Source organism: Amaranthus tricolor, chromosome 6 (assembly GCF_026212465.1).
Source record: "Amaranthus tricolor cultivar Red isolate AtriRed21 chromosome 6, ASM2621246v1, whole genome shotgun sequence".
NCBI classification, from domain to species: domain Eukaryota; kingdom Viridiplantae; phylum Streptophyta; class Magnoliopsida; order Caryophyllales; family Amaranthaceae; genus Amaranthus; species Amaranthus tricolor.
Window position 1 is genome coordinate 24526568 of NC_080052.1, and position 25038 is coordinate 24551605.

Below are 25038 nucleotides of genomic sequence, written 5' to 3' on the forward strand. Positions count from 1 at the left end.
AAAAACTATTATCTTTCTAACACCTTTAGATCTTTCCTACTGGCTACTTGTAACTTTCATATAGCAAAAATTCAAACTTATATCTTTCTATGTTAACTTTCATATGCCAAGATGGGAAAAATCAATAATATTGTTATATTTGGCAAACCTTATAAAGCTGTCAATTATTACTAAATTGTAATTTATCTGTTTTTTACTTGAACCTAACGACACTTTTACACCCTAAATACACTAATTCAATCGTTAATATTTCTAATTATATGTTGGAAATACTTCACATGTAAGACATGATCCCACATCAATAAAATAGTGGGTTGTTGACTTGCATATATAGTGGGTGGGCTAATCTTCCCACTACCATATGGTTTTAGGAAATAATAAACCTCAACAAGTGTATGTGCAAGTCAACGCTCTTGACCCGTGGGTTTTGCGCCCGAGCACACGGGTGTCCCGTGTCCACACGAGTGGGTCACGGTGAGATTATGTGACGAATTGTCACCATCTAACATGGTATCAGAGCCGAAGGTGGTTCCTGGTATGATGTAGCTCACATGTGAGGGGAGTGTTAGAAATACTTCACATGTGAGACAAGATCCCACATTGATAAAATAGTGGGTTCTTGACTTGCATATATATATTGGGTGGGCTAATATTTCTACTACCATATGGTTTTGGGAAACAATGAACCTCACCAAGTGTATGTGCAAGTCAACGCTCTTAACCCGTAAATTTGTGGGCCCGAGCACACGGGTGTCCCGTGTCCACACGAGTGGACCACGGTGAGATTATGTGACGAACTGTCACGGCTTAACATTATACCCATAGAAAAATTAGAAAAACTCAAAATCAATAAAATTCACATTAAGACGATTCTAACAAGATCCCACATAATAATGTTTTAGCTTATAGATTAATAACAATATAAAAATTAAATGACATTAGTGAGCGGTGTCAAATTATCCTTTGCTGCAACTTAAAAAAAATGAAGGAAGTATTATTTACTTCTCCTTTTGATTTTGAAACTCAATATGATATATTTTTTTTCTCATAGTAACTAATTTGAAGATGACATAGAAGTAATTCTTGAGGCACAAGCTGATTGCAACTTGTAATTAAGCCCATGATGAAACTTTGTAGGGGTATCTAATTTGCCCAATTTGATTTTATTTAACGATTTCAATTGAATCCCATCAGACCTTACTGAAATATGAGGTATTTGATGATCAATTTTTTGTTTTTTTTTTTAATTTCTGTTTTGGCTTTTTGGTTGGTTAAATAGCCGATAAAAATATTTGGTAAATAACTTTTAAGTCCGCTAAAATTGACTTTTAAGCCAAAATTAAAAAGCAACTTTGTATAGATTTTTTATTGGCTTTTGGTTTTTCCTTTTAGCCTATTTTTTTCTCTAATAAACAACAACTAACACATATTATTTACTGAACAACTCTATATAATTTGACTTAAACAGTTAGTTTATCAGCCAACAGACTTAGATGCTCAAAAACTAGCCAACAACTCTAATTAACAGTCATTTACATAAATCCATAGAAGTATAGTATTAAATACTTAGAATCCATAAATCAACCAGAATATACAATCAACAATATTCATTTGATTTTGAAAATTGAGTCTTCTCTCAATTGAAATGTAGGTACTATTTTTAGAAAAAAGTCTAAAGTTCGATTCTCACCAAACTCTCTTCTTCCCTCAGCATACCTTATATCTCTTATTAAGACAACCTTAAAATAAATAACCTATTTTCTAAATTTTTTTGAATTTTGTATTAACACTTAGCCCGTATATAAAACGCTGATACACAATTTATAAAATTTAATACACCTCCAACCGTCAAAACTGTTGATCACCAATGTATTTACATATACATATGCAGTTCCCGAAAACACGGTAGGAAATTTACTTGCGGTCTACATCTAACGACAAACTGAGCATTCCAATTTCCGTCAATTTAAATTAAATGAAGGACCGTACGCGTACACACACTATTAGCTTCTCTTACTACTTGCTATGAGTTAATTACTTTTATGACATACTCCATATTACAACTGTCTAGATAAGATTAGGTTACATAAGGGTTTCAGAATTCATAGCACTCCACACCTATCTTCATTCCAGAAATATGGGTCGTCTAGTTGATTTCAAGTTAGATGTTTCATGTCGATTTAAAATCGGGTTTTATGTCCATATTGTATTTTACATCAATAAAGTAGAAGCATGAAAATGAATTAGAATTTCAAAAACAACTAAGAAAATAGAGTTTGAACCCACGAAAAATGAATATATACACAATAATACAATGTCACTATACTTGTTACAAAGAATTGGACAAAATTTTTATACTCGATACAACCCAAAAAGAGAAGATAAACGTAAGTGTTGATCATACCTCAAAAATGTTGCGTGTTGGAGGTCAACAATAATAAGAGACAATGTTTATACAAGTTTTCCTAAACAAGAAAACCATTATTATGTTAAACCTAAAAAATTCATTAAAAACTAAACAAATGAAAAGGAAATGTGAACTAAAAAGAGAAGACAAACTTTTTTAGAAATTATAATCATGATCGAGAACATCAAAACTATAAAGTAGATGAAATTAGGTGTTCATGAAAAATTTGGAATTAAACGAATTCATTTTTTCTTCAATAAAGTTAGATTATGAAATTATGATTATTAGTAATGATCGTAAACATTACTACTATAAACTTAACTGAAATTAGGTTTTCATGAAATATTTGGAGTTAAATGAAGTTGTTTCTTAAAAAATAAAGTTAGATTATGAATTATGATTTTTAAAGTGAAAATAATGCTCCCTTCAAATCAATTTAGTTGTCCCATTTTTTTATTTGACAAAGTTTTTTTAATTGTCCCATTTCTATTTTTGTCAATTTTTTTTTGCCTAAATATCCTTAGTTCATACAAGTAATTACAAATATACCCCCATATACCTTATTTACCCAACTACCCTTCACTACTTACCCTTAACTACTTACTCTTTTTAATGGACCCCATAATAACCGTACCCAAGCAAATGGGAGATCTAAATTAGTTCGGAGGGAGTAATTTTTAAAAGATAGATCAATCATCAATGGATGAATAAAGCTTAGAGGTTAAAAATGAATGCATAAATGTGAAGCATTTTCTAGAATGTCCTTCTATAGAGCTTTGTTACATCGCTTTTTTATAAACTAACGCCAAAATACTTTATGACGTCGGTTTTATTTCGCAATTGATGCCAAAAGTTATTTCTAGACTTTTATTTTGATTTTTGCTACATGTGCGTCATTTTTAAGGAGTTGCATCACACGCTATACAAAGACAGCGCAACAAGTCATTTACGTACTCGCGTAAATATTACCACCTAATTTAATATTTCGGTTTTTCGGTGTAGAGTAGATATTTGTTAGGATCCACCACGGACTAAGAATATAAATTATTTTTAAATTGTAAACTATTAAATAAAACAATTCACTCTTTAAAACTCTTTAAATTATATAAGCATTGATTATGTAAGAATCCATTTTGTTTGTATTTTAGTCTTCAGACTTTTTGTAAATTAAGGACTAAAAACAAGAAATCATAAATAACGATTTTTATTTAATGTCAGTTTTTAAAATTGGTCATAATAAATTTGACTAAACTTTTATTCATTTTAGAACATATATCTTTTTGAAAAACAAAAAATCACATCAATAGTGAACGAGTTAAAGTTTTTCCATTAGGAAGGTTGATCTTGAATTGCCGATTTAGAGTTAAAAATTGAAAAGAATTGTATTTTATATCAATTACAACATATACCTCTTTTTAAAGAGGATTTTAAGTTTAATTTTCATCGTCCCTCCTCTTCCCTCAGTTTACGCCTTACACAAAAAAATAAAAAATAAAAATTCAATTTCAATGAAAAATCAAATTATGCTACATATTTGCAAGAAAAAAACTAAAACAAGTATTTGACAACTGATGGTAGATGGACATTCATGAAATAATCTTCCCAATTGATGCACTCACAATCAAAGTTGAACATGTCTTCATCCAAACCATTTTCACGGGCATTTATTAGCAATTTTTTTGTATTCGTGTCTTCAAAACTGCAATAAAAGCCCATGCAATAACAAAGTTGGAAAAATATCGTATTAAATTTAATATAAAATGTAACTAAATGAGAATTGGGTCTCTCCCAGGTAGACTTGTGCAACGGGCTGAATAAGAGTAGTGATGCAATCAAATAAAAACGAGTTGGATTTGGTGGGGCTTAAATAAAAATTAACATGGGCTTGAATGGGCAAGCTCTGCTCACTCCAGCTCAGCCCCAACCTATTTATAATTTTGTTCTTGAAATTTTTTTAATGAAATAAGAATCTTGGATTGAGTAATATGACTTATAATTTTATTACGTGTTTTTTCAATTATAACTAGACTATTGTCTATATATTATAAATCTATAGTAATATATCACATTTCAAGAAAATAGTAATAATAAAGGCTTGTATAGAACTCGTTTTAGCACGTTTCAGCCCATTTTATATATGCAATTTATAAAGAGCTCGTTTAATACCCGAGCCATTTAAAGGTCATATATTTAGAGGTTGGATTCAGGCCCTCGATGATCCTCGACGTGTTGCACAACTCTACTTTCAGATTAGATTCTAAGTTCGATTCTCACTAAAAGAACAATATAGTTGAATTGCAAGATGATCTAAAAGGAACTCACATGCCCTTGAAGAATAGATAGGGTTTGTATAAATCCACCAATTTTGTAACTATTTTCAGCTTCTTGTCAAATTTATACAATCTATGTTGCATGTTACTACATCCCATTCTGGTAGTAAATATTAAGATCTGCGAAAATTATATTAAACCTTTTAATGCATCAAATTCAAAAAAATTTTAACATTAGAAAATTTTATAACGTATTACGTCAACCACTAGTCACTACAACTGTTAAAAAATAATTTTTTTCGGTCTAACTAGGTTTATTTTGATTAATTAAATTTATATTAAAATATATATTATGTGGATTCATTTGCAATTATTAAGAAAAAATTAGTTTATTATTGACAATCTTCCCTATTTAAAGCGAAAGCATGAAAAATATGTAAGATATTTTCACGACCCATTTAAATGGTATCAAATTGGTAATAAAAATGAGTTTTAATGCTAATTTTTAAAATGTACTATTTCGTACGATGGTAAAGCTTTTATCTAAAAAATATTTTTTTTTACAATTTTTCATTAATACCTGACAATCATATCCCCTTGTTGAAACATACAAAAATTAATGAATTTTGTGAGTAAAAAAGTGGAGTAAAACAAAATAACTTCAAAGCTTGTGAAGTAATTTTTCTAACTAAATTACATTAAATTTACATTATCATATATATATTAATAAAAGTTAAAATACTTACCATTTGGACCAAAAATTGCCATACAAAGAGAATGATTTGGAATGTTAGTATGTTGTTGAGCACGACTCCCTTCCCCAATTTTATAGATTTTCCTTCATCACTTGTCCATGGATTTCGAGCAAAGTAGTGATAATGAAATTCATGCGTTTCTTTAAAAGTTAATGGGTTCCTATATGAGCTCCCCACTTGATATATAGTAAGATCGGAATTGTTTACATGAGCCTTTATTGCCACAATCATCGAATTTACGAACATATCAGCAGGTATCTGTATGTGATAAAAATATAAATCACATACAAAATTAAAATTAGTTGTCTATTTTCAAAATATTTAAACTCTACTAGGTGGAAACCGACTTATTTAAATCGAAACAATTATTTAATTTGATAATCGTGCAAATTACTAAAAATGATCGATCACGATAGAATGGGAGTCTTAGCAGCGCCCGTGTAACGTTTGGAGAATGCGAAAATTTTATTTTGTTTGGGTTTATAGGCTGGCTGAGAGAAAAATAAACGCATCACTGTTACAACCATCTTATATCCACCTAATATTCACTGATAACATGAGTGAAGTTTTATATAAACATACCAAGTCTAAAACGGTACTATTATCCGCAAGGAATAAAGTCAGTCTTCCTTTACCATAAGTAGTTGTAACACTATCAATCGTCCTGCAATCACATAAGTTGAAACATATGAGAATTCAAATTTATTTAGGTTGTGTTTGGAAATAAATGTTCAAATTTAAATTATAAATTTCAATCATAAATTAATCGTCAAGGAGTAAATGAAGAATTTGAGAATGAAAAGATTTGATAGATTATTTTTAAGTTTTCAATTTTAACTACTATTAAATAATAGTAGAACTCAAATCTAAATTTGAATTTTTTTATTTGTCAAACGCTAAACTTAAATATATTTTAAATTTTCAAATAAAATTATCGTTTCAGATAATTACCTACAGCCTTCAACCCAACCAGGGAAAGGTTCTTTGAATGTGCTGCAAACAATAGTAGGCCTCAAAATCACAACAGGTAGATTGCCTCTAAGCTTTCCTATAAGCATCTCTCCCATTGCCTTTGTAAACACGTACGTATTTGGCCATCCATAATATTTTGCCCTATCAAATTACGTACATTATTCGAATTTATAGAATTTTCCCTTTAAAAATAATATAATAATTCCCTTTTGAGCAAGTAATAACAAAAATTTAAATTTCCTTTTCAAAGATATCATAGTACATCAATTTTCCAATCCCAAAACTAAGAGACGTTGGCTAATTCAGTTGGCTGGTCTGACCAATTTGATATATTTAAAGGGGTTTTTTGAGGATGCACGAGGTGATCGATTACACATACAGAGCCCCTCTTTCTTACGTATATGAAAAAGTTAATCAAAAAAAATATGTTAAATTTATTAATAAAATAAATATATTTACTATAAATAAGGCACAAAATAAAAGTTTTACACAGGGCCCTCAAATTTTTCAAGACGGCTCTATTGAGTATATTGCTAGCTAATTAGTCTATTATTAGTATATGTTTCGTAAAAATTAATTGTTGGTCATTTATAAGTTGACTATGAAGTGAAAACCGAATATAATTTTTCCTTTGGTTTTTGGTTTTCCCAAATAAACAGACAAAAACTAAATTTTATCAAATATTTTCATAATAATTAACTTATAAATCAATACTTTCAGTTGGTTAACCAATCAACAATTTTAACTATCAAGTTGACCTAACATTAATTTTCGAAACAGTGAGGAATATGAAATCATACCTTTGACTTCCCAAATCCTTCATTCTTTGCCTAATATCCTTTTCTTGTAGTTGTTGGGCTTTAAGATTTTTTAAAGTATGATCAATAAGCTTCTTCTCGAAATCAATATCCAAACCTGACACTCCATTCAAAGTCTCACCCATTTCGTATGGCTTTTCAGATATCAACCCTTTCTTCTCTCCACACACGTATGCTGATACGTCATTCATCAAATATCAAGTTTTGTCATTTATTATAGGTCACCAACTTTTATTTTTGAAATATCTTTAATTAATTAATTTTGCTAAATAATTATTAAATAAAATCATTCTTAATTAATTACCAGTAGACACATGGATGAGTAACTGTATTTTTGAACAATTATTTGCAAAGTTGACCACATGTTTTGGTCCTAGGGTATTCACTCCCAATGCCACATCATACCTACACAATACAATCACCAAACCACATCAATTTAAACGTGTTTTATAGAAATGTGAATGTAACAAAAGTCTAAATAATTGATATATAACTAACACAAATAAAAGCAGTGTTAGTTAGGATATGTTACATATTTATCACATGCAAATTAAATATGCAACCCTTTCGTGATAGCTCTTTAAATTGAAATGTAAATGCAACAACACCTTTATTTTTTAAAGTGACGTAAATGAGCAACGTTGAAAAATAACCCATATAAGATTCCACATAAAGATTTAGCGAGGGATTGACTGACATATGTATAAAGTGTTTCATGGCTACTTTTTATATTACTAATTAGTTTTAGGATATAACATTACAGTTAATTCTCCTCTTATGTGTATCTTGTCACGTACAAGCCAAATAAAAAATATAACAAACAAAGGATAGTATTTAGACGCGCGCGCACACACACACACACACATATATATATATATATATATATATATATAAAAGACGGCCTCATGCATGATAAAATTATCAGTATTAGGCTGATCCATATACATTTAACCAGTAGAAAGTGATCATATATACCTTTCCCAAAATTTAGTAGTAGCGGCAACGTTAATAACAATATCAATGTCCTCATACATCTGGTTAAGCTGATGATGAGTAAGTCCCAAATTATCATATGAAGTATCACCAGCAACAGCACTTAATTTTTCCAACATGAAACCCTCAAAACTGGCACCCAATTTTTCTCTTAAAACTTTGAACAACTCTTTCCCTAACACCTGCATCCATGTTAAGAAATTGTTCCAAGTTATCAATATTAGGTCTCTCATTTAATTAATATAATTCATTATTAAGGCTATTAGGAACTTAAGTTTAGTGTATGTTGCTTTTACCCACAAATTTAATAATGAGATTATTACAAAATTTGAAATTGTCAAGCAATCAACTCAATTAAAAGTTTAAGTTGATGGTTGAGGCCCCAATTAAATATTATGTTATATACTCTAACACACGCCCTTGGACAAGAGCCCAAAAGGCTAGCTAGCTAAAAGTGTGGATGCAACATAAATTCTTTTCATATCAGACGCTAAATATTCCACTTCAAATGAGGAGTGATTGAAATTCGAACTTGTGACTTCTCGTCACGCTGGTTTTTAATACCATGTCAAGGAATCAATTCAACCAAAAACTTAATAAGCTGATAGTTGTGTTCCAGAATATATATACTATAACATAATTTTTGTGGGTGGCCATGATGTAAAATCAGTCCAAGAATATTCTAAAGACATAATCTTAGCTAAATCCTTTGAAGAGTCATCATTTGATTCTTACGGGTTGCATGGTCCTTTCATTACGAGTCTTGCTTTGACTAGTGTCTCAAGGTCTTGGTAGACAGATCAAAGCACAGCATAATTCGTCCTTATGGGTGTAAGTGAGCTACGGTTTTTTTCATACAATAAAAGGGGATGTTTAATTGAATTTGTACCTAAAATAAGTCGGTCAAAGTCAGCCTTTAATTAGCCTTTAAAGGGGAGTATCCTTGAGGGTATTTCCTCATTTATTCAATCAATAAATATGGCAAGTTTTGTTTTCATCCTTTGTAATTTGCTAAATAATGCTTTCATTATGGCTTAATCATTTCGGTCTTCATTCCCTTCAATATGGCTAGTTCATATTCATCTTTAATGGTGGAATTCAAGAAGACTATCAAAAGATTTGAAGCATTCCATGGCAACCAAGAGTTTTTGGATCTCAAGCATTACAAGGGACGAATTATTATCTTTCAATGATTGTAATTTAAGGTGTTTTATTTTATGTTTTTATTAGTATGAATGTTTTGTTTTCTTTAATAAAGAAGGATGTAATTCTTGTAGTAGAATTCGAAAAGGGTATCTTAGATTTCTGATTATGTTTAATATAATCACTTGATTGTTTGTAGTCAAGTGAAAGGTCTTTTTTCTAGAATTTTTTTATGATTGTAAGCCTATATAAAGGCCTTCATTTCATGAATAAAAAAAATCTAATCTAAATTCCAATCAAAAGCTTTGTCTTATGCAATTGTTCTTGTACTTGTGTTAAGTATTTTGAATGTTTTTCAATAGTGAGGTTAATTTCTCATCGTTGAAGAAATTAGTGAGTTTGTGAGATTTCCAAACATACTAATTTGTATGATGAATTCGAGTGAGTGTTCCTCAGATTAAGAATACACCCTAGCAAGATTAAGTGAGTGTTCCTTACTTGCATATCCTTGAATCATAACAATCTAGTGAGTGTTCATTGTTTGTTCTTTTATTTTCGTAATATAAAAAAAAAACAAAAAAACAGTCCTTTGAAACGTTTTTCAAAACTTTGAAAATAATCTTATTCCAGAATACCTTTGAATCCTATTCAAAAACCTTCAAACCTCTGTCAAAACCAAAACAGTCTTTCTCATTCGACATTATATCCACAGAAATCCCTTAAAATCATTCCACTTTCATACCTAAACCTTCTAAGCTAAACACATTCCTTTTCTAAACCTTATAACATATGGAAAGCCCCTTTTTGTTAATTTAATCCCTTTAGATTATACATCAGGCCACAAATTAAAAGAAAAAAAAAAGAATGTATCTTAGTAGTTGGAACATTTAATTTATTGAAGGAAACATTGCAAATTTGTGGGACAGATTAAATTAAAAATATTGAAAACTCATGAAAAAGAAAAGGTACATAAATATACCTCTTCACGAAGTCGAGTGTTGGCAGTGGTAGCATCTTTAGCCCTTACAAGAAGGTATAACTTCTTAACGTTTGGTTGAGTTCGAAGTATTTTTTCAATAAGAACTGCAAATAATAATATTATAGTTTATGAGCTATGTAGATGCATGTATGATGCATGCAAATGATAATATAAATTTCTAGCTCCATATATATGAGATTGATATAATAAAAAATGACATAAAGATTAAGAAAATAGTGAAAACATACTCTTAGCGATGAATCCAGTAGCACCCGTAACAAAGATTGTTTTATTTTCTAAAAACTTATTAATGCTTCCAAAATCCATTGTGTTTAAAGTTAGAAAAGCCAAGTTCGCTACAATAATTTAGAAAGCAATAAGTTTTGTAAATTACTTATTTGAGAAAAGAAGCTGAAATGAGCAAGAGTATATAAAGAGAAGTGATGATTGATGAGCATCAATCAATTATACCCAACCTTGACTTTTACAAACAATCGGGATGGTCAGCAACTCTACTTTGCTTTAAAAAAAAGCAAAAATACTCAATAATTTTTAAGTTGAAAGTAAAATTAAAAACACAATAATTTTCTGGGCTCTTTTTATTTTACATTTTTACCTAAAAACAATTACTTAAACTCAAGTAAAACAATGTAAACAATATAATTTAATATTTGAGGCCCTTGATATTAGAGGTTTAACAGTGGAGCACTTTGTACATGTTCAGAATCACCCATGTTTTGTAACATTAAAACTTAACGTAAGGAAATATTTTAGAGCCTTTTATTTAAGAAGATGTGAGCAATCGTACGTCGCACATAACCATCCCTGTTCGGACCGACGTAACTTGTCTTTTCTACTATTGTCATATGCTTTTAAGATGGTATAATTTTTTGCTTATGGAGTGTGTGCACCTCGTATTATTTCCCCGATAATATGATGTTATTCATAATAAGTTCAGCTTAATTTAACATGTTAGACCGTGACAATTCGTCATTAATCACCCTATAGGCCCACTCGTATGGACATCTATAACACCCCGAACCCTCTAACTGCCGGTGATTACTATGAACTTTATAGACCAACACAGGTCTTTTCAATTACACTTCGGCCACACAAACCTTCTACCAAACATTATATGCAATTTCATGACTTTATGGCATGTGAAATATTTGACACATAACTAAATCATAGTGTGGTCGGCATCTCTGTCCAAAACCAGAAAAGAGAGAGTATGTAGGTCAACAAAAATTACTACCTACTTAACAGTTTGGCCAGCAATAATGGATTATAAATATTAAATTCAGCTGGAATTTGAATTTGATTTGTGAAAATGTTAGTAAACAACCTCCATGTTATTTCTGATGCCCAATTTAATTAGTTGGCAATTGGCATTACTGATTTGACAGAACCTTAATAATACCCTTCGTCAATTACTTCTTTTGTTATGCAACATTAATAACTAATATAAATGTTAAAAATTAATAATTAACACAAATATTAAAAATTAATTGGTATTACTAAACTGTTGTGTATAGGATTCAAAATAATAAAAGTGTTTGAATTGATAAGAATTAAATAAAATGATAATAATATTATTTAAAATAGAGACAGATTAAAATGAAAACTGCAATAATGAAATTAATAAACAAGAATGGAAGGAGTATATTCTACCATTTGAAAAACAAAAACTGAACTAATAATCATGCCTTACACAATCAAGGGTTATTTGTATTATTTATTTTATAAGTTCGATACAAATATTACTTAATTAATTTGTACTTTTTATTTAATTAAATGATATAAATAAGGATGAAATTTTTAAATATTAATTAGAAAATAAGATTTTTATTAATATTTTTAAATTTTAATATTTCAAAAAAATGCAACGTTAATGTTAAAAAAAATTAAAAAAATAATTAATAGGGTCAAAAAAGTTGCGTACTCTTAGTAATGAAGCCGGTGGGAGTGTGGCACCCTCAAGGAAGATAGTTTTGTCTCCTAAAAATTCAATCATGCTCCCAAAATCCATGGCCATGATGCTGCAAAACCTTAATTAATTAGAAAATTTTGGTTAAAATAATTCGAAAACGTGTAAATGAAAATGGTTGATTATATTATAAGTATTAGGAGTAGATAATGTGAAAATCCAATTTATTTTCCATGCTCTTTTGGAATGTATTGATAAAATGAGATTATAGCTTTAATTAAAGATTAGGTTTAGTGGATAATTTTCGGAATGAAGGATGTAATTACTCGATTTAATCTCCATATTTATTAAGATTATTATTAATATTTCTTTGGTTTATTTTATTAGGATAATTTGCATAATTATAGTTTTAAAGTTTAAGACGTGAGCGAATTATAGGTTCAATGTTTGTTTTCTGAAGTACAGCTACCAAAGTATCAAAATCTACAATTTTTTAGGCTAAATTACATAATTTCGACCATTTTAATGATCGGAATTTTAGGATAAATGGTCGAAATTATGTGATTTAGTATGAACGGTATAGACTTTATTACTTTGGTCATCTCTAATTTGCAAAAGTCTTAAACTTAAAAACTGTAATTCGCAAATTACTCTATTATCATTATTAGTCATAATGTTTGTCTTGTCTTTTTTGTCTTGCTTATGGCATGTTTTATGTCTTTTTGTTTTTCATTTGTAAGTCTTTCTCAAACTGAGGGTGCCAATGACCGTAACTTTCTTATATCCTTCGATAAAGTTATGATTTATCATCTTTCACTCATTTTAATACTCTTATCATATTTTCTATGAACGAGATACATTAGATATGATGATGTTCTATTTCCAATGGATTGATGATATGAGATCATAGGATTAAAAGAAAAGATTTAGTTAGGTAGACAGTTTTCGAATGATGGAGTCGATGAAAATGGCTTATTATACCAAAGGATGATGTAATAAGTAATAATAACCCCCAAATTGTTCTCCATACGTATATTTGCAAGATTTGGTTAAAGTGGATAATCATCAACATACACAGTGCGTCCCACTCATAAGAATTATGATTAGGGTATGGGGAGGGAATAGAAGCGACAATCCATACCCATAAAGAAAGATACAGTCAAAGAATTTGTTGGCTCGAATTTGGTTAATTGGATAGTTTTCAGAATGATCGCGTTGATGAAGATGGTTGATTATAAAAGGAACAAACAATGTAATAACTTCGAATTTATTCTCCATACTTATATAATACAATGCTATTTAGATTGCCACATTTAATATTTTAATATGAGAATTTTTTAAGTTAAATGTAGCAATTTCAATAATACAGATTATTCTGCATAACTCACTTTTGATATAAAAGGCGAACAAAATTTTAATGCATAGAAAAGACAAAAGCAAAAGCAAAAACCCTAGCTAAGCACATAGATCTTTAATGCTTGAGTTGTTAATGATCTAACAAACCGATTATTGATAAGGGAAAGTCGTTGAGATTCTTGCAGATGTTAATACGAGAATACAACCAAACTTGAATATTACCTCCGTTCCGAAATATTTGCAATTGATAGTGACATTGTGTGGAAAAATATCACTATTAGGAGGAAGTATTTGATAGCGGTTGCTCACGTCATATACGTAAGTTGAGAATAGCAAGGGAAAGTTGTATTCCATCAAAAAAACGTAGGCAATAGCATTGATTACACTATTTACATTCATCGTTCAGCATCCAAGAAATATATAAAAGAAAAGCAAACCGTAGATAGAACTGATTACACTGAGGATGCGATATACATTACAATAACGAGAGCCAATCGAAAGCCATCCATCCCGTTCTTACTATCTTTAGTCGCTTCTAACCTCTACCATCACCAAGTCGTCATCTGTGTTTGTTAGCGGTTTTATATAAAATCAATGGTCAATCCGAGATTAGATCTACAGACGTGTTGTTAACCTAAGTGTGAGCGGTTACACTGCAATATGTGCGTCCTCAAGCTACAATCATTCACCTGTTTCCAAAAGTAGATATGTTTCAAACGAATACATCATAGACTAATTTAATACGAAGACATAAGAAAACTCATCGTTTACGTTGGTTTGGTCATATGCAAAATACATTGAAAAATGCACCTTAGAAAAGTAGAAGGTTGGACTATAAAGAGCTAAGAAAAAGAGGTGAGCCGAAAATAACGAGAATAACAAGAGTGAGAAATGACATGAAGAATAGATAGGGGTAAATAGTCGAATTGATGTTGTTAATTGTAAATTAGTATTGAAGATGAGGGTCAACTAAAGTATACTCTTTATAGCGTCTAGCGACGATTGCTCACGATGATTTGAAGTTTTGGCATTGTTGTTGTTAATTTGATATCAAGTACTAGAGGTGTTCAAAACAGACCAGATTATCCGAAATTTACCCGACCTTGTAACCGAACCTGATTTAACCGGGCTTCAAATATGATTTACAATTGTGTAAAAACAATATAGATACAAAACCGATTTCAAACTGACCCGAAACACCTAACCCAAAATCAACCCGATGATCAGAATGAACACCTCTATCAAAAACTCATGTTGCACTCGGGGTAAAGGGTCCGAATTAAATCGTGTCATTAATTTGGACCAAAAGGAAAGTGTCATATGAATGTTAGATGGTCGAGCATTAACACGAGTACTAAAGGTGAAATGAAAAGTTTCAACATTGAACCTGCATGGCGGCTAACATGGATAAAACTTCTTTGCATTTCTTCAACAAGGTCCTTTCCTTAGTAGCAACTTTTGAAAGCTCCGTCACCAAGGAATTCGCCTCTTCAACCTACAAACAAACACAAGATGTTTTATCCGTTCAAATAGAGAGAAAGAATGGTTAAACGAAATTTTGTGCAGGCGAAATCAAGTCTGCACTTAACCATCCTGTAGACCCACTATCGAATTTTTTCCCCACTAGTTTCTAATTCGACAGATTTATAGCAGAGCATTTACCTTCGTCGAGAGAGAGCATGTCAAAGAAGCCATGGACTGCATTACATCAACAGCTGATCGAACAGCTTCCTTCACTCTTTGAATATCGGCCTGTTAATCACGAAATGACATATTATTACAAACTCTGACTCGATGCCTGCACTTGTATATGATGTACATGGACTACATACAGTTACTCCCCCGACTACTGGAAGGCGGAGGGTGCTAGCCTTCAATGCCTCGATAGCTACTTGCATGGAATTGGAGTGGTCTTTATCAAGAAGGGACCACTCTTCCAAATATGCCATCTACAAATGAAATAAAGTAGGTTAATCAGCAGCTCAATCTCTTACACAAACAACCAAAAACTTGACACGTATTTTTGTTTTATTTATGATTCGGGGGTAAGGCTGAAGAATCCCGTAGAGGCAATAAGAACCTTTTAAAAGTATACAACAAGTATAAGGTGCTTCTTACATGCATATTTTGATATAATAAATGACAGTATTACAAGAAAGTTTAACATTACAAGCATTTTGGGAAGGAACAAAAATATAATACACGAGTGCAAGAAATCCTTGTCTAAACAAGAATGCATTAACATGGATAAATGATACTGAAAACATTCATCAACAACAATATTTCATTACCCCAATGCCATTAAGTGGCACCCACCTGGAGTGGGGTTTGGGAGGGTCAGATGTATCCAATCTTACCCTTGTTAATGATAAAACTAACAAAAAGGTTATTTTTGATTAACCCTTGGTAGCAAACATCATGTGCAACTTCACACAAATAAGAAGTCAACACGGCTTAATGAGTCATTTTACTTTAGTCCATTATAATCTGAAATCAAATAAGTATAAGTTTTTGGCCCCATCAAAGTAATGGAACATTCATCAAAGTAAAAAAAGGATTTTTACATCATGTCAATTGTGATATCCATTGCATAATGCATTCAAATAAACAATGATTAATATTTTACGTTGGCAAAAATTTCGGCATATGCATATTGTTTTGAGCCAAGTTTCATTATATAGCAATTGTTTCTCGACTAAGATTCAAATTCAATGGTTATTTGCGCTAAAAACAAACTATGATATCCATTAGTAAGATCAACAAACTATAGCAACAAAGTGTGAAAAACAAAACAAATCCTAGATGCAAATACAGGAGGGAAGACAGATGCACTCCCGAAAAAAATAGGATGCGAGACAATCACAAGGTCACAAATATACTTCTTACTTGTCCTCGAAGGATGGAGCTAAGCTTAAGCTTTTGCCTCAGCAGCTGTATTTGAGTTTTTTTATGTCTAACAGAGTCACGTAGAGCAGTCATTGTTATCCACGCATTCCACAAATTCTTCTGCAAGATCCAAACATGTCTTATTATATAGTGAAACCTCTAACATAACGAAGCAAAAATCGTTTTACGAAACCAAATGAAACCTCTAAATACATATGGATGAATTTCTTCATAGTTCAAGCAAAGACTACGCACATCCACGTTAAGGATTATAGTTGAATCTTTTAAATCCGAAGCACATGTGCCATGACAATTAAGATGATTGGGAAACTGACTTCGAAGTATCATACAGTGAATGGAATAATATAAGGTATGCGCGAAAAAAATAAACAAAGCTTTTAAATGAGTTTGAACTTTTAAACAATCCGTCAAATTTTGACCAGCACTAGATGTTTTGGGAGATACACCCAAAAATGTTTCAATAAGAAAGAAGCTTACACCTAGCTTTGAATCAAACTTAAGTATAAGAATAATCTCACATTATGTTCTTTACATATTCCGTTTCTTTTTTAATTGTTCTTTTTACGTTATCGGATAATAGAAGTTCCAAACTTCCACAAGGACTTCCCCATGAGCAATAAAGTTAGTAAATAGTACCTTAATATCTCAAATAAATTCATCAAGATTAGTAATGTTTAGGATGGGACAAGAAAATAACAACAAATACGGTCCATGTAGGATCTTTTTTTGGAGTGGATAGAGCCGTTGAGTCGCTGACATTGTTAGCAATCTAGCCTGCCATGGGTTTTTTTAAAAAATGTCCAATATAAGTCAATATTTCCATCCATTAAAGAAAACCTTTAAAGAGATCGTTTATTAGAGGATGATACTACTTGTGCTCCTCTTTCCTCTTTTAAGGTGTCTTCTTTTAATGAAGAAGACATTTTAGGTTTGAGGGAAGAAGATGATGATTATAAAATGAGTAATAAATTCAATTGAGAGCAATTCAATTGATAGATACTTGAAGTCAAGAAGTAAGGTTGAATCAACAAATTTGGTTCAACATTGTACAATACTATCAATATTTATGACAGAAAATGGTGTGATGTAATGTTAAAAGGAGGACTTTTAGAAAAAGTGGTGTTATATAGTGTTGAAAAGAGAAGAAATTTTAGGAAAAGTGATGTGATATAGTGTTGAAAAGAGAAGGAATTGTAGGAAAATTGATGTGATGTAGTATTGAAAAGAGAAGGAATAGTAGGAAATGTGATGTGATGTAGTGATGAAAAAGAGAAGGAATAGTAGGATACGTATTACTACTATTAAAATCATTTGTGTTAAAGAGACACTTCATGTAATCCGTCTAACTTTAACTAAACTCTTGTCCATCGTTCTAACTTTACGTTTAGCCCATCACTCAAGTAACCACCTTTTCAAAAAAATTTATGCAAATAAAGCGTTATAGAAGTTTTGTAGGTATCTTCACAACACCACCTTTCACAAAATATGGCCAACTTTCTGGCCTGCGAGGACCACTCTAAAGAAGCAAATGTGGTTGCTCTTTTGTTTCCCTTCAATACTCAACGCTTGTCTCCATCGTTCTAACTTTGACAACAACATATTTAGTCTTAGGTAATTAGATAAGAAAGCATGCAAACTACTCTCCTAAAGGCTTCAGCTAGAGGGAGATGTGATCATAGATGGGATGACAACTCTAGAAAAGCTAAATATACACTTGAAATACAAGAACTATTGAAACCTGAGAATTGAGAACAACCTCTATGAATTTGTTTCTCTAAGCTACCTTTATCAAGTTCCACAATCCACAGCGATAGAAAAAACCCTGACAAAACAGTCTACTTCATTTCTGTTTTTGCTCTTGAAGTTGAGGAGATTTCAGAAGTATCATCAACATTTGCAGCTAGTCCAATCATGCAAAAAAACAGCGGTTGTGCATGGGTTTACGGAAACAACTGTGGTGTCGTGGAAAACAGCTATAAGGGAGTAATAACGCGAATTGCAGCTGATGCGGTGTCATTTTTGAAAAAAAAAATTCACACAGAAGGAGTTTTGAACTTATAATTGCATTTTTGTTGTTGAACTACTATTATTAAGAAATAATATGCCTATAGCTATTATAATTGCAATATTTAATGTTCTTTTAGCATATAATTAATTAACTTATAAGTTATTAATGAATTATTTTGTTTATCAACTAAAATTATGAGTAATTGTTTTTTATTAGTTCGTAATAATTAAAGTTAATGGGTGAAATTTTAACATGGAGACAAATAATGTTGTAAAGGTAAAATATCGTGGCATTTTGACAGTGAAATTTCACACTGTGTTATATACAGGATTTAACGTCGCGACAACTCTCAAACATGTTACATAACGGGCACTACGTAACGTAATGGGGGAGTTTTTATTTCACAAGTCCAATGCAGTCCAAATGACAACCACAGCAAAAGTTTTCTTAAAAGTGACCAACAATGAAAACAGGACAATAGGGATGAATTTCAATAAAAATTGCCCAATGAAGCATGTTTCCCCCTTAAAATATGTGGAACAGATACAGATTGGTTACATTGTATCTGGCCTAATTTATTCAATCAACCAATTTAGTTCCCTTTTCCTTCTCATTTCAACAAGCTTGATAAATGAGGTAAGTGTACAGTCTTTTCCATGCAGTGAGAGCAGATTAGTCAAAGAGTTACATGGAATGCATCTACTTGGGAAAGTGACAGTTTCCAGAACTATCTCAACTTGATCAGATAATTAGATGATGTTTCATAAATACAAATAAATCCTAGTCCAATCGATTAATAAACGATAAAAATAATTCAAACGAAGAATGCACGGAAAAAGCAGTGTACCTCAGCATTCCGTCTTTGAACTGACAAGGAAGCATCTGTTCTAGCATTTACAAACCTCCATTGCAAATGTCTGTTATAAAGAAGTCGCAAACGGTGAGCATCAACAATGCGATTCTCCCCAACCTTACCTCTTCGAACATCGACAACAAAACTTAGAACAGATGGTGTATCCCAAGGACTACTACCGTAGGCGCTACCAATAGAACTTCTCATCGTAGATGGACTAACTCCCCTCATTGGTAAAGATACTGGTGTATCATTAAGCCTAATCGGTGAGGCTGCCCGAGTAGGTGATGACATAGGTCCATCACTCAACCTTTTGGAATGGCTTAACTTAGGAAGGGCAAGAAGCTTTGATGTAGGACTCGGCGATAACCCCAATCCAGGATCCTGCATTCGCCTTAACCGCATATTAGTTTCTTGCCATAGCCTCGTTGAGACCACAATGCCACGGGGTAAACTACGCCCATGGCCCCCACCGTTGATTTCCAGTGCTCCAGAAGTACTACCAGAAGAAACACTGTCAGTATCAGAAGCTGTTAGATCAGAACGAACTGACGAACCATTCATACCCCTAACCCCATTCAAAACATCACCATAACCAGAATCAAGATTCAGTATCCCATCAAAAGATGCCCTTCTACTCTCATCAAGCAGAGGCTCCTTCAAAGACCTAACCACACCACTTGATCCAACACACCCTTTACTCTCATTGTTAGAACAATCTAAACTCCTCGACAACATGTTCAATTGCCGCGTTCTAGGCCATCGATGATGATCACATGGGCTCGAATTCAAATTCGAGTCCATGTTCGAATGCTCAACATGATCTCCACCTCCTCTATCAACCTTCCCCCTTAAAAGGGTACTTCTCTTTCTCTCAGGAGTTCCTCCTTTTCTAACATTACTACTATTACTACAACTACTACCCTGATTCACATCCTTTTTCCGACTAATCGGAAGCGAAAAGCTTTCACCTTGGAAAGATACTGATAACCTCCTAATTGAAGTAACAAGTAATTTTGTGGCAGCTGAATCACTAGCATTTTCTACAAATGATGTGGGTTTAGGTGTCACAGATCTTCTTCTATCAACAGATTGAGACCTTTTAGGGTTAGCTAAACTACTTCTATGATTCCTACTTACTACAGGGGAGGGGAATCTTTTAACAATTGATGAAGATGTTGATGAACTAGAAGTTGAATTAGTAGTATTTGTAGAAGATGTACTAGTTGTTCTGCTACTATTTGAACAAGTAGAAGGAGAAGATATTGACATATACCTTGAAGGAACTTCTCTTGCTCTAAATCTTCTGTGATGAGCACTTTGAACTCCATTTTCTTTCTCTGAGGGCAACAATGGTGGTCTTGGACTTTGCTGAGAAGGAACTTTTGATGGGTCTTGTAAAACAGGTGAAATGGCAGCCACCATTATCATGTATTCACATCAAAACACACAAACTTCTTCCCACATTGTAAAATTTCTGGGCTAAAACTATGGAAACTGTAAAGAATCATGAAATTTTACAAAGATATGAGAAACCCAGGTGAAGAATCTTCAGTATTTAGCATTTCAAGGCCATAAAACTTGAAAAAGCTATGATTTTTTCAGGAAATAATCATTTGGGGTTAGGAAAAACAATCTTTTTGTTCGAAGAATGCACCATTGAATGGATTGTTGGGATAATTTGCTTAGAGATGATAAAAAGGGATGGGAAGAGGAAGCAGAAAAAAAAAGGGAATGTATTGAAGAAGTGGGGTCGGTGAGGATGAGAGAAAAAGAACAAGCTAGGACACAAAATATTTGCCACATTTCAATTTTTTTTAATTTTTCGAAAGAAGTGTAAATTTAAATGAAAATAAAATTATTATCAGGATATTTGAGAGCGTTGATGAATCAAAATGGTGAATTAAAAGTTAAAGTAGTGAATTAAGTATTTGAAAGCATCAAAATGATTTAGGGCAAATTATAAAAATAATAACTAACACCTAAGGGATACATAAGGGCGAGTTAAGAATTTAATAGAAAATATTACGATAGTTAGATAAGGCATAAATTAAATATTACCATGTGAAAAAATCTTATAAAAGTACTAGCATTTCATAAAAGTTTTATGCTATCATATTTCATTTTGTTTATAGATAAATTTTTGTTCTAGATACTGTTGGTGGAAAACTTAATTTACATCTCACTTTGATTGAAAATTAATTTACTATGTTATTATAACTCAAGATAATTTTGGTGGATTTTTAGTGGATTTTTAATACACAGAATTTATAAAGATTCTTTTTAACACTCGAAAAAATCTTTGTATAAATTTGTTCTAGTACTCCTTCCTATTCACTCATTTGATTTTTCACGGTTTTTAAAGATAGTAAAAAATGGGACCCTAAGGATAGGAAAGAGAAGGATATTATGTGTTTTTTTAATGTAAGGAAAGAAAATTAATATGGGTAATGGAGGGTATAATTGAAAATAGAATAAAACTACTAAGGACATAAAAGTCAAAAACTTATACCAAAAATAAAAATAGGACAATTAAAATGACTTGACCAAAATGAGACATATAAGCTGATTAGCTGAATAGAGAGAGTATGAGCCAAAATCTACATAAAACTTTTATGTTCCACTTGTCGAAGGGTTTTGGATTCGCTTTAACATCGAAGCTAACCAGTAGAGAGAAATATAGTGATGGCGGGGGAAGCATGTTCATCATCAACCTCTGTTCTTGAGGTACGAAAATCGATTTCGGATTAATTTTCTTTCGATCAATTGTTAGCAATTTATTCAACCGTTAATGTCAAAGAACCAACCCAACCAAAAACTTAAGCCGATGGTTGAAGCCCCAGTATATGTTAACACGCCCCCTCACACGAGAGCCCTTTGGGCTAGAAGTGTGGATGCAACACATGTTCTCCTCATACATGGTGCTCAATATTCCACTTTGAACGAGGGGTGGTTGAGATTCGAACCCGTGACCTTTTGTCACATTGGCTTTTGATACCATGTCAAAGAACCAACTCAACCAAAAGCTTAAGCTGATGGTTGAAGCTCCAGGATATGTTATATACTCTAACAGTTAAAATCTGATGCTATTTTTTTCTTTTTGGGGTAAAAAATCAAATAAATTCAGCAAATAGAAGACGAACAAGAGTTGATGTTATATGGAGGTGGGTCTGGTTGGGTTGAGCCAAGAACATGGTGTGATCATCTTCCTTCTTTGACTTCCGATCTTTCTCATATCCCTACTCCTGACACTTTCTGCTTCAGGTTTTTATCCCTCTCTTTCTTTATTTCACTGTAATGGAATTAGGTTTTTGAAAAGGGGATTAATTTGATTGTTATTAAGCATCGTAAACCCATTGTTTTTCCAGTTGCATTTTTGGTTTAGTAGGTGTTGTTTTTGTTTCGTTTTGATGGATCAATTTAGGAAAAATTATTCAATTATTCTAATTGTTTAATGAAGTTCAAAATTTACTTGATGGTGTTAATTTGGAAGCTAATATGTTGTAGAAAACTATATTTGTGATGGAAAGTTTGGATAAGAGCTGGAATTGCATGAAAGTGCCTACATAATTACTTTTGTGCTATCTAGCATCCAGGCACCATATTTGCAATTCCTAAATTCTTTCTTACACATCTTCTCTTGGAATTTTATCCTTTAGCCACTCATCCATCAAAGCATTTGCATTTCCAATGCTATTTTCTTTCTAATATGATCTTATCTAAAAGTCATGCATTCTGATGCGTATAGTAGTGTTGGTCAAATGATTGGTTGTTCGATAAAACTTACCCTTTAATTTGAAGGGCGCATGCCGCTTTTCATACCCACAATTAATTCAGTGGATCACATCTTATTAGATGTCACACTACTCTGAAATATTGACACAAGTTATTTAAAGCATCCCCTTGAAGAGATTTCTTTGTCTTCTAACTTTATAATGCCTCTTATTATCTGGTTTGTACTAAAGTTACATTCCATGTAATTTATCTAGCTCCGACATAATGTGAAACTTCATAACTCCAAGTCTTGTCTCAAGCTTTGGTTTTTATTGAAGATAATTTAATATTGAAGTTCAAGGATTAATAAAATACAGTTATCATTTATTTTGTGTCCAAACTCCAAACCTGAAGTTTTTCTAAAAGATTATATACTGTTGTTTCTGCTTTCAGGTGTGATCACCCTGCAGAAAATTGGTTATGCTTATTCTGTAAGGATGTCCTATGTAGTCGATTTATAAATAAGCACATGCTTGAGCATTATCAGCAAAAAGGTCACTGTCTAGCACTTAGTTACAGGTACATCTTTAACGTTTTTAGTTTCCTTCAACCATCAAATTGCTGCATTTGAATTTTGAAATTTTGTGCATCCAAGTCCACTTAAGTTGCATGAATAATCATTTGGTTTATTCTCTCTTATGAAGATAAAGACATAGCAAGTCTCATAATATGGGTTCTTGGAGGGACTTATCCCGTTACTTAATGCAAACTTGGTTGTTGATATTATTAAATGGTGATAATGAAAATTTAATGATTTTTAGTTCGAAAAACTACTTGACAAGAATGATGATTATGTTTGTCCTACTCTTATCATTCGTTGTTTTCAAAAACTCATTGTCAAGGAACCAACTCAACCAAAAGCTTAATTTAATGATTGAGGCCTCAATATATGTTTTATACTCTAATATGCCCCCTCACATGAGAATCCTTTGAGCTAGAAGTGTGGATGCGACTCAGACCGTCCTCATACCTGGCGTTGAATATTCTACTTCTAATGAAGGGTGGTTGAGATTCGAACTGTGACCTCTTGTCACAGTGACTTCTGATACCATATCAAGGAACCAACTCAATAAAAAGTTTAGCTATGTATTACATACTTTAACACATTCTCAATCCTCATCCAATATCACTTGAAAGGGCAATATTAATTGGTAATGGAAAATTGCAAAGAACATGTGTTAGAGTGTAGGAGCTTCATTACCATAAGAATGATGTCACTTTTTAGGAAAATCAAAAGTAAAATTCATTCTCATTACCACTATTTAATATTGATAACCAAATGCCCTGTTATTATTCAAAATTGGTAATACACCTTTCTGATGAATTTTGTTTTTGTTTTGGTGGGACAGTGACTTATCGGTTTGGTGTTTCGCTTGCGATGCATACTTGGATGCTCAAGTAATTGAGAAACTGCGTGGTGTATATGAAACTGCTTATATACTGAAATTTGAAGAACCTCCACCAGTTCGCATGGTTGAAGGCATGCAGTTGGAAGTAACTGGAGCTAACGATTCATCCTAGTGTTTAATTGTAACTAAGCACATGGACAGAGAGCATTTTGAGCTAATAGTCTACTCTTTTACGAGCTTTATGTAATCTTGTCGCCATATTATACTTAAACTAACGGGTCACTTAACCTTTATCAGAGTTTGGGAAAACTTGATTATTGTTATGAATTGATCAATACAAGCCGACACTGAATCTACCAGCAAATCGACATTAAACACACTACAAGCCTATTCAGACACCCGAATTCAACCTCAAATTGTGAAGCAACCCTACCCATGCTCTAATCGAGCTACCCCCGCCTTACCATCCTATGATCTTTTCGAGCTGACATCTTTCCAAAATTGTATGTGCATTTTTAAATGTTAGA

The 25038-nt window shown here is 32.1% G+C and overlaps 3 protein-coding genes across 5 annotated transcripts; 1 reads left to right on the forward strand and 2 right to left on the reverse strand.

The window, feature by feature from the left end:
• Positions 1 to 1670: 1670 nt before the first annotated feature.
• Positions 1671 to 10737, reverse strand: LOC130816093 (fatty acyl-CoA reductase 3-like). 3 transcript variants are annotated; one of them, XM_057682681.1, is made up of 10 exons: positions 10586 to 10718; positions 10338 to 10441; positions 8198 to 8397; positions 7527 to 7627; positions 7205 to 7397; positions 6384 to 6545; positions 6015 to 6096; positions 5424 to 5690; positions 4730 to 4857; positions 1671 to 2465 (listed from the first exon to the last, which is right to left on the reverse strand). In XM_057682681.1, exons 1-10 carry the CDS (start codon positions 10662 to 10664, stop codon positions 2429 to 2431), a joined length of 1353 nt encoding a protein of 450 aa, XP_057538664.1. In that variant the 5' UTR covers positions 10665 to 10718; the 3' UTR covers positions 1671 to 2428. The 3 variants fall into 3 exon arrangements, with proteins under 3 accessions (XP_057538664.1, XP_057538663.1, XP_057538665.1); XM_057682680.1 differs by lacking the exon at positions 1671 to 2465 and adding an exon at positions 3305 to 4106 and having other exon boundaries at positions 10586 to 10737; XM_057682682.1 differs by lacking the exons at positions 1671 to 2465; positions 4730 to 4857 and adding an exon at positions 3305 to 4106 and having other exon boundaries at positions 10586 to 10737.
• Positions 10738 to 13807: 3070 nt separating this feature from the next.
• On the reverse strand, positions 13808 to 21291 carry LOC130816094 (QWRF motif-containing protein 2-like). The gene is made up of 6 exons (XM_057682683.1): positions 19383 to 21291; positions 16507 to 16626; positions 15453 to 15569; positions 15283 to 15372; positions 15008 to 15115; positions 13808 to 14309 (listed from the first exon to the last, which is right to left on the reverse strand). Exons 1-6 carry the CDS (start codon positions 20817 to 20819, stop codon positions 14250 to 14252), a joined length of 1932 nt encoding a protein of 643 aa, XP_057538666.1. The 5' UTR covers positions 20820 to 21291; the 3' UTR covers positions 13808 to 14249.
• Positions 21292 to 21968: 677 nt separating this feature from the next.
• LOC130816096 (uncharacterized) lies at positions 21969 to 25018 on the forward strand. Its single transcript, XM_057682686.1, has 4 exons — positions 21969 to 22115; positions 22516 to 22652; positions 23556 to 23681; positions 24512 to 25018. Exons 1-4 carry the CDS (start codon positions 22074 to 22076, stop codon positions 24681 to 24683), a joined length of 477 nt encoding a protein of 158 aa, XP_057538669.1. The 5' UTR covers positions 21969 to 22073; the 3' UTR covers positions 24684 to 25018.
• The last annotated feature ends 20 nt before the right edge of the window (positions 25019 to 25038 follow it).

Excerpts from the sequence above, each read along its gene's own strand:
- LOC130816093 (XM_057682680.1), bottom strand. The coding sequence starts at position 10,664 with ATGGATTTTGGAAGCATTAATAAGTTTTTAGAAAATAAAACAATCTTT. Across the intron at positions 8,398-10,337 it reads ACACTCGACTTCGTGAAGAG|GTGTTAGGGAAAGAGTTGTT; the intron begins GTATATTTATGT and ends ACATGGATGCAG. Across the intron at positions 6,546-7,204 it reads AAGGATTTGGGAAGTCAAAG|GGCAAAATATTATGGATGGC; the intron begins GTATGATTTCAT and ends GTAATTTGATAG.
- LOC130816094 (XM_057682683.1), bottom strand. The coding sequence starts at position 20,819 with ATGATAATGGTGGCTGCCATTTCACCTGTTTTACAAGACCCATCAAAA. Across the intron at positions 15,373-15,452 it reads CAGTAGTCGGGGGAGTAACT|GCCGATATTCAAAGAGTGAA; the intron begins GTATGTAGTCCA and ends CGTGATTAACAG. Across the intron at positions 14,310-15,007 it reads CCATGTTAGCCGCCATGCAG|GTGAATGATTGTAGCTTGAG; the intron begins GTTCAATGTTGA and ends TTTTGGAAACAG.
- LOC130816096 (XM_057682686.1), top strand. The coding sequence starts at position 22,074 with ATGGCGGGGGAAGCATGTTCATCATCAACCTCTGTTCTTGAG. Across the intron at positions 22,116-22,515 it reads CATCAACCTCTGTTCTTGAG|CAAATAGAAGACGAACAAGA; the intron begins GTACGAAAATCG and ends AAATAAATTCAG. Across the intron at positions 22,653-23,555 it reads CCTGACACTTTCTGCTTCAG|GTGTGATCACCCTGCAGAAA; the intron begins GTTTTTATCCCT and ends TTCTGCTTTCAG.